Here is a 9,417-nt window from a genome sequence, read left to right as displayed (position 1 = left end):
GAAATTAATGGAAAGGAGCAATAGCAAGCTGGAGGAGTACACAACATGCTATTCTAACAAAAAGAAGTGCTGAACTTGATCATAGGGTATTCACGTCTGTAAAATATAAGCTGCTAGTTGAGAACACCCCTTTCCCTTCTTTTATAATTGTCTTTGTGTTGAGGCCAGTCTTTACTGAAACTAGAATATTAGTGCTATTCAGCTCAGAGAAATGTAAGCATTTCTCTTCTTTCTGCCCTCCTCTGGAGGCACGGCCTGGAATAAGTTTAGATAAATGACAGTCCCAACAGCTACCACAAGAGATTGAACATTTATTTCATCATAAAAGTCCAGCAGATAAAACTATATACAGTAATTCATGCACACTGTCCAATTACACAAACATTTAAAACCTGATTAAAACACAGTCTGCACAACAGTGGGACAGCAGGGCAAAGTTTTAGTTTAGTGGGGGACATAGTCATGTTTATATTTTGGATGCTTGCTGTAGCCTACCCTCTCCCCAGCAATAAGGCTCTGGATCACCCACTCTTGCGAGACAACAGGCAACCGTAAAGCTTCGGCACACTTCAAGACACCAGCTGGGCAGGAAAAATCAGTCACCACCACATCATAAACACCCAAAGCAATATCTGCACAGGAAGAAAGACAGGCATCTATCAGGTGAAAAGAAGAAAACAGATCTCTGCAGCAGCAGATCAGTGTGTTTCACCACTACAAATCTCTCTTCTATGTCCTCTCACTTCTAGCCAGTGAATTCTCTTTGTAAAAAGTTAAGACATGCTCTACAGCAACACTGCACCTTGCAAGTACAAGATTCCCTCTAGTCCAGATAGAAATTAACAGAAAACCAGTAGCCAACATTACAGGCAGGACTAGGTAACCATGAGCCCTGACCTCAGGCTGCAAGAATGAGGGCCTACATCCCATATGGAGAGGGAGAGACAGCTGAGTTCAGAAGGACAAGGAAGCACAATATTAGTGCCCTACAGATGTTCCAGGAGCAACTGTTGCCTATTTCCCCCTTTCAACATAGGGTGGTAGCTGACAGCTTGTGTCCCAAATTGCTGCAGCATCTCCTCTGGAAGCTAGGTCTTCTAGATGTAATCTTCTAGATTACATTCAAGCAGAGAGCTAGTGTCTGCATTTTCCCTTCCTTTATGCTTATAGACAACTTTGTAAACCATCCTAAGTGGTTTTAAGTCATACTAGAGACCACAGTGGCATGGGATCCCCAAATACTAGGCCCAAGAAACTTGCCAATGAGTACCTTTGTTGTGAGCATTTGAGTAATGCTGTTTAACAGATGCTGCTCCCCCTGTCATGAGGATTTCAGACCACAGATCCAGGAAGTTCTGCTGCTGGTCTGACACCAGGAGAACCTTCAGGTTATGGAATGGGTTTTCTCGTGGGTGCCTGTAGAATAAAAGAGAAATGTAGACTGCTAAGAATATCCAGTAGTCTGGGAATTTGAGGACCATTATCTACTACTTCTAGTCACCTGATTGGCTCCCATATTGGTTCTTTGAATATCTTGCATACAGTGACCTGTTCTCTTACCAACCCTCCTGAAATACCTGGAGCAACTATCTTCTGTTTATAGATAGTAAAACAGAGCTAGACAACATTGGTGAGGGTTGTGTGCAGCAGCCTAAATCCAAGAAGTTAGGCTAAACTCCTTCTTAACCCTGAACCATCTTTTCTGTGCATATCCAAAATGCCTCTGCTTTGACACGGCTGAACAGGCAGGCAGGCAATCGGTCTCCTGCCCAAAGCCCACAGAGATTTACAAACTGCTTTTGTCCACCCCTCACCTTGCCTGAGGAGTCTGACCTGACAATTGTACTCTTAGAACAGACACACTGGATTGGACTCCGTAGAAAATGCAGAAGCTGGCTTCAAAACGTACCAAAGGAAAAGGAAACTGCAGTAATATTGCTCTCCTTTATCCATTTCTGAGCAATTGGAGAAGTCAGCCAAGTGTGTGGGAAGCCTTGCCTGAACTCCGTCTTCCTCATGAGGAGACGGACATCTTTCCTACTTCTCAGGAAACTGTCTTTTCTGTATATGGCACCCAAATGTACCTTGGTGTTAGAGGTCACTGTAAATCCAAGGAAAGAGATGGAAGTGCTGTTCCTATATGGAAGGGAAAGCATGGGGAGCAGTACTAGGGACATCTTCAGTACTTGTAACATTCAAGAGCCTCCCAAACATAACAATTCTCTCTAAATCCTTGGTCTGTGGACTCAAATCATAGTTATTTGGCACTTACCATTCTAGCAATTTTTGCTCCTGGAGGCTATAGCCAGCTGGCAAAAGGTAATTCCGGTAATTTTGAAGCTGGTTAGCATGACAGCTATCATGGACCCAGATATGAGACACACAAGGGATCCCTCTGGCAAGGCACAGCAAGTATTTCCGAGTTCGACAATGCTGGTCCGCAATTAAAAGACACTGATATGCTGCATTACACTTCAGGGGAAATAAAAGGACATGTAAACTGGAGACAATGCTTGCAAAAAAAAAAAAAACCCCAGAAGTTATCCTGCTACTAAACACTATAAAGAAGAAAACAATCAAAACCCTGATTTTCACAGCCACATTATGTGAAAGGTGAATTAGATAAACAGATTCTGAAATCAGGAGTACCTATAGCAATCACCTGTTCCAAGCCATGCAGTTCACATGCAAAAACTCTGCCTAGTAGTTTTTCTATCAAAACTATCTCTTCTAGTTCAGACAAAGGAGAAGATTCATCTTTTAGTTTGCAACTCAGTAAGTCACTAGAGAAGACTCTGCAGCCTCAGGCAAGATGCTTCAAGAACAATTTACCCTCTCTATTAAAAATCTAAATATAAAGTAAAAGTGACAGTGAAATTAGTTGTCCAAGTAGATCTATTAAGTGAAGAGCAAAGAGCTCTTGTCTGAGGCACAGACCTGTGGTGAGACCCCATCTGGAGTACTGCATCCACTCCTAGGTTCCACAGTACAACAAAAACCACAAGACATACTGGAGCAGGCCCAGCCAAGGGCCACTAAGATACCTAGGCATTGGAGCATCTGACATACAAGAGGAAGCCGAGAGAACTGAGCTTGTTTAAGCTCAAGAAGGGAAGGCTTAGGTGGTCTTATCAATGCATATTCATGACTCATAGGAGGGTGTACAAAAGATGGAGCCAGACTCTTCTCGGTGTTATCTACTAAAAGGACAAGAAGCAACAGGTACAAATTGAAACACAGGAAATTCCATTTAATTTTTTTTTTTTTTTTTTTTTTTTTTAATTTGGGGGGCCAAACATGGGATCAAGCTGCCCAGAGAGGTTGTGGAGCTTCCATCCTTGAGGATACTCAAAACCCAACTGGATAAGGACCTAAGCAATCTGCTCTACCTGATCCTGCTTTCAGCAGGGGGATTGGACAAGATGAGTTACAGAAATTCCTCCCAACGTCAACTATTCTGTGACTAATGTTCTAGATTAGTGAGCCCTTACCTGGGTTTCATTGAAGTCTTCCAGAATATAGCCAGCTCCTGCTCGCAGCTGCTGTGCTATGTAATGTTTGTCATATGGAGTAATCTCTAAAAATTCTACAGCAGAAACAGAAAGTTCAATTTTTGGCTATAATCTATCTGCTTATGTCTGTACACTCCTCAGTCTAGAGAGCCCTCATCCATTCCAGTAAGGGACCCCAGCCTTTCTCCCAAGAATCTCTAGAGAAAACCCTTGGAAGAGTCAAAAAAACCCAAACACAAAAAAACCCAAAAAACAAACCCCAAAACAGCAGCAGAAAGGTAAGCACAACACTGGCCAAACTAGCCAAGTGAACGCCTTGTCACCTTTTTCATGCTGCAGTTCATTGCATGAAACATGATCCTAGCAAAGGCAAACTGGAGCAACCCATTCATGCTTTAAAGTCCTATGTTTCCCAGCACTATCTCAAAACCTTCCTTCTCGTATTATACTATTCTGAGACTGCTGATCTCACTAATTTTCACACCTTTAACTTGCTGAACAGCCCTATGATCATCACTGATGTTTGCCACATTTCAGGCTGTAAATTCTCTAAAACAAAGACTGAGTCTTAGGTCCTTTCTGCAAAGGATTAAAGAGCAAAAGGGTAAAACAAGCACTCACACAAATGCCTGATCAGACAGCATCCAGTGTTTTTCCTAAAGCCACAGCATTCCACCTGGAAATGCAATAGGTAAGATTTGCCTCACCTTCTTCCTCCTCACTACTCCCTGTGGGACCATCTGATGGCTTCTGGTGATTGACCAATTTGTCACTGGGTGTTGCCATGGTGAGGAGAAAGGCATAGCCCAAAAAGAGGGTCTTATTGTGAGGCAAGGGTCCATGATGATCCTCCAGTACTGGGGGGTCTACAGCATCTACACCTTCACAGGTGCTTACAAACTCTCCAGCTCTCACAGCCCCTGCAGAGAGACAGAAGCACCATGAGTCTCAAAAGTCAGGTTCAGCACAAAGACCCTGGGATATGTTCAGCTTAAGTTATTTTACTGGAGGAGACAGAGGGAGGCAGGACTGATTGGGTTAGGATTACACTAGGATAGGTAGGGATCTTTTACGTTTCTGGTTGTAGAGTCTTCAAATCAAAACCTGAATGACTAATGGGACAATGTTCGCCAGTCTATCAACATCCTGAAACAACACTTACTGCTGTGAAGGGTCCCTTTAACAGCTAGGCCTTTCAGAACTGACTAAACAGATAAGAAAAGAGAAAAGAAAGGAGAGAGGCAAATCACAACATTAAGGTCACAACATTTCTAAAAGGCAGAACTGAAAAGATGGCAGGTAAGTACTCAGACTATGCTAAAAATATCTGGCTGCTGAATGCATCCAGGGAGAATCAGTCTCGAATCCTGCAGGGCAAACAAGCAAACCTCATCTACTTTTTGCTTATGGCAAGTGGAAAGATCAATTACAGAAATACCAGGGAGATAAAGAAATAACTGAATGTAAGTTTAAGAGCAGAAAATAAGGTTCTCACCAGGCTTTATTATTGCTGACTTGCGGCCACGTTTAGCTGGGGATCTCTCATCTTCAGAAGCAACAAGTTTCCTTTTCCCAGAAAATGTGCCTGGTGGGATGCGCGGACTCTCCTGCCCTTTACGAGTGGGAGTTGTGCTGCTGCTGGAAGTGCTGGGAGAACCAAGGTTACTACGTCGCTTCCGCTTCCCCTCCACAAGATTATCTGTAATATAGTATGCAGAGACTAGTCACTGGCTGTCACCTAACTCTGTAAGCTTTCACTATACCTAGGTGCACAGAGGTGGCTAAACTCAATAGTACCTAGAAGGTACACACTACCACCCTCTGACAGAGAAGAGCAAGGAAAAAAAAAAAAAGAAAAAAGATCTCGTTTGTGTATCTTTCTTCTCAAGCCCTGTACCCTGCCTGTCTCTTTTCCTCCCAGTATGGCTGAAGAGTTTGTATCATAGCAGGCATCCACCAAGTGTAAATGAGTACAGCAAGCATCACTGTCCTAGAAGCAGACCACCCTCCACAAGCCGGTCAACACCACTAAGTTTCTGAGCAAGACAAAAGAATAAAAGGATCTCAAAGATCCCATTATGAAGTACCAAAAGCATTGCTGAATACCCAGAAAGATGTAAACATTAGTAATTCAGATCAGGAACTAGAATCATCATAAAGGCACAAGATGCAGAACAGCATAGCCAGCAGCTCAACAGCACCTCCCCTTACCAAGACTGATGTCAGCTGCTTTGGTCAAGGGGGTGACAGGTTCATAAGGACCTAGCCCAAACTGCTCCCGGAGCTTATTTCCTTGTTCCAGAGACAGGATAACAGCCATTCGTTTGTACCACTTCCTCTGGCCTTCCTTTTCAATGCAGTAGTATAGCTCTCCAGACTCCTTCCGGTGTCCCTTCACCACACCTGACAAGACACAAAATAACACCCGTTAACCAACTATACCCAGGCTTCTTATCCTCCTGGACAAGCACTCATCTCCCATTTCATTCAGCAACTCAGAAAACCCAAGGATGGAGCTCAAGCACTGCTCTTACCTGCACTAAAGTACTCATCCTCTGAGAGTGCAGTCACCTCAGTCTCCAGCGGGATAGGATCACAGAGTAAAATATCTTTTCCTAGCACATCACATTCATATCCATCATCAAAGAGCAGCTTGTACTTTCCTGCCCCAACATCTTGGGTAATCATCCCGGAATAGAAGTACCCATTTGAGGACCACTTTGCTACAACCCTGAGGCCCACAAAGCTGCTCCCAGAGGATGAGTCTGCACAGTCCGAAGGACCAGTCACCATTTGTAATGGGATTTCTGGAGAGTCACTTCGACGTAAGGCACAGAAGCCAGAAGTGTCAGATTTCTCCCCTCCATCTGGCAGGCGAACCGGATGAGTAAATGATTTCTCCTCAGGTGATGCTGTAGTTGAGAGATCTTCCACACCTGGCAGTCCAGCTAAATCTCTGTAGAAAGAAGAAAAGCAGTCCCAGAAGGATCAGGAAAAACAGTTACTAAACAAAGAATCGTTGGGTAAGATGCTTGCAGCTGCTACATGCTATCACCAAAAAATAGCTCCTGAAACATTCAGTACTCCTTTTCCTCTGTCACGTTAAGACAGCAGCTCCCCATTCTCTTACTCTGCCACAAATTAAAGTTACAGTCTCCTTTTTCCAGGGTACCTTGTTCCTGTTGTTCGAGATGGAGGGCGGCCTCTTCTTCCTCGCCCACGAGGTGTCACAGGTACTCTGCCACCCTGACGAGTGCCAGGCATAGAGTCCTCCTCTTCCTCACAAGGCAGCGCTCCTGCCTGGCTAACTCTGAGCGGAGATGCTGGCTGACCAGCTCCTTTCCTAGGGCTAGAGAATTTCTGAGTTAACTGTTCTGAAAAGAGAAGCCAGCTCATTAGGATCCCCCCATTTTCTCTGTGATCTCACAACTGGTCAAGAAGTTTGCCTCATTGCTGCTAAACTGAAACGAGCTTAGGCAAAGCAATGTGTCACAAGGAAACAAACTACTCTTTTAGGAAGAACAGAGGTGAAAGCAAAGACTATCTCCTTATTTCTGTTCATCAAGCCAGATCCTTCCCAGAAAACTCTTGGTTTAGGGTCTACCCTGCTTCACACACCACCCAAGCCAGCTGTTCACTTCTGTAAAGTATCTATTCTTCCTTTCCCAAGGCTCTGCACGTACCTTAATTTTCCTAAGGCGCCTCTGCCAATGGGTAAAGCAAACTCTCCAGTTTCTGTCCCACACACTTTCCCTTTGACAGCTCCAGTTCCTCGCCCTGAGCTGCTGCTGCCACTGTGTGTGGCAGAGTGACCACTGCTTGCTCCACTGGATGTACGGTGGAGGCTCGAGGCCTTAGATGAGAAGGAGCTGACGTCACCAAGGTCCCCTGAGGTCATTGATGAGCCCACTGCAGTTCTAGAGGAGGATGTATCAGTCTCACACTCCTGGCACTCCACTACAGGCTCCTCAGCTTCCTTAAGAGGAAAAAAATAAAAAAAAGGAGGTTTGCCAAAGGTGATGCACCTGCTAGATGAAAGCTCTACAGTCACCAGGAAAAAGCACAGACAAGTTGAGACCACATTCATGAAACTGAAGATAGCCATGCAGGTTTGAGTCTGGACTGATCAATGGTAGACAGTGTGTCTCTCACTATAGGCCTGTAGCTGCTCTATATAAAGAAGTCACATTAAGAAATCAGTCAACAGGACAGAGCTTGGCTGGTATCAAATTAGTCTGGCTTTGAGTAATTCCCAGCCTTCAAGAGTGTGACAGTGCAACAAATACATGAGACATTAGCAGCCTTTAGTTACTAATAATCCAAGATCAGTTTCAGACAGCTGGTCATTTGGAGCCATTAAAGTTTTATGGATATAAAAATATGTATCCACAAAATAGTGATATCAAATATGGATAGATAAATTGGAAATAGTTATACGATTGTGATTACACAACCTATGTAAGCACATTTCAGGAAAATTCTCTGTTTTAATGTTACAATAAGCAATTTCATGTGTAATATCAGGTGTGAAAGGATAAGCTTTGCACTGAACTGATTTATCCTTTTGTGTCATTACTCATTGTAACAACACAGCACAAGACTCTTAGGTTATTTACTTTTATACCAGAACAGCAGTAAAATTTTATTGCTAGCAGGCCGATATGATTACTCTGCACACCAAATCACCATTTGTCAGCTACCTTTTGAGATTCCCTAAAGATTTTCCAATTAATGAATGGACATACACCAACACAAGTGTACTAACAATAGGCTTGCTATTTTTTTGTTTTTAAGTTGCTTGTTGTAGACCTCTTATAGAATCTGGTCCACAGGACTCAAAAGTGTGATTAAAAATGATGCTGAGCTGCAAACAGGCTAAACTACCTTACATAGTTCAATTTTACAGGCAGAAGTGATTTTTGCTTACTAATAGAATTTCTGCCTATTCTGAAATTTCTCTATTCTGACAAAACCCCAAGAATTTTAAAACAGTTGGATGCACATAGTGAAGTCTTTTGTTCAGTTCTTTGGGTAGAAAAAAGTCAGCATGTCTTCAGAATACAGTAATGGGCACAAAATACACCAGCAACAAATACACAGCTTTTGCCATGCACTAAATGGTCTACATGTTTGCTCATGAAGAAAAGTTTGTCATCACAGCATGCCAACTTGTTCACTCAACTCATTTTCTGCAGCCACAACACATTCCCATTTTAATTAATTTTACTTTTCAGCCAACATATAATTACATGTAGCCCTGAAAACAGGAACTTACCTCAACTACCTTTCGTTCCACTTCTGCACCATTTATGTAGTAAACATCTGTTATAACACGTGTAACAACAGTGCGCACTTCTCGAATAGTTCGCATGTGGCGTTGCTGAACTCGGCCTTTGGGTGGGTGAAGAAGGTTAAACTCCTCCTCTCCCTGTAGTAAACAGGACAAATTAAAAACAAAACAGACGACAATGAAAAGCAAATAATTTCTGGGTACAGCTTTCTCTGCAGTACGGTTTCTTCATACCACGTTCAAGTACTGGGTTAGGGAATTGTGAGAGACTGAAAGAGTTAATGTCTCAAACATTGTGGTGGGGCAAGTTCTGCTTAAAGACAAACCCTGCACAGCAAGTAACCAAGGTGAAAAGCCCATCAGCTCAGACATCAGCAACAGGAGGGGGAAGGCATGCTAGAGGGTGCACAGCTCCCTGCCTGTTCTGATGAGCTGTTCTGATGCAAAGATCAAACAATGGCCACGTCTGCAGGGAAGGAGAAGTTACTCCACAAACGACCCCCAAGCCCAAAGACTCACAAACTGCTCATTAGCCTCACCAGTTCGGGTGCCCGCCCAAAGGAGGGGCAAGGATGATAAAAGGACACCAACTGAAGCCCCACATGTGCAAGCCCA

General features: G+C 43.5%; 1 protein-coding gene across 7 annotated transcripts in view; it reads right to left on the bottom strand.

The window, feature by feature from the left end:
* Positions 1-292: 292 nt before the first annotated feature.
* TP53BP1 (tumor protein p53 binding protein 1) overlaps positions 293-9,417 on the bottom strand; it is a 30,947-nt gene continuing 21,822 nt past the window's right edge. For 5 of the 7 annotated variants that reach the window (XM_010572210.1, XM_010572213.1, XM_010572211.1 and 2 more), the window contains 11 exons: positions 8,788-8,940; positions 7,196-7,488; positions 6,685-6,861; positions 6,047-6,468; positions 5,724-5,915; positions 5,008-5,211; positions 4,220-4,432; positions 3,492-3,586; positions 2,273-2,472; positions 1,271-1,416; positions 293-632 (listed from right to left, as the gene is read on the bottom strand). In XM_010572210.1, coding sequence (XP_010570512.1) covers positions 445-632; positions 1,271-1,416; positions 2,273-2,472; positions 3,492-3,586; positions 4,220-4,432; positions 5,008-5,211; positions 5,724-5,915; positions 6,047-6,468; positions 6,685-6,861; positions 7,196-7,488; positions 8,788-8,940 — 2,283 coding nt within the window. In that variant the 3' untranslated portion in view covers positions 293-444. Of the gene's footprint in view, positions 633-1,270; positions 1,417-2,272; positions 2,513-3,491; positions 3,587-4,133; positions 4,433-5,007; positions 5,212-5,723; positions 5,916-6,046; positions 6,469-6,684; positions 6,862-7,195; positions 7,489-8,787; positions 8,941-9,417 lie in introns of those variants that run through there. The other 2 variants (XM_010572215.1, XM_010572216.1) reach the window with 2 other exon arrangements.

Source organism: Haliaeetus leucocephalus, unplaced genomic scaffold (genome assembly GCF_000737465.1).
Source record: "Haliaeetus leucocephalus isolate CR32 unplaced genomic scaffold, Haliaeetus_leucocephalus-4.0 Scaffold339, whole genome shotgun sequence".
Lineage (NCBI taxonomy): Eukaryota > Metazoa > Chordata > Aves > Accipitriformes > Accipitridae > Haliaeetus > Haliaeetus leucocephalus.
The sequence above is the reverse complement of the archived record's forward strand: the minus strand, read 5'-3'. Positions and strand labels throughout refer to the sequence as shown.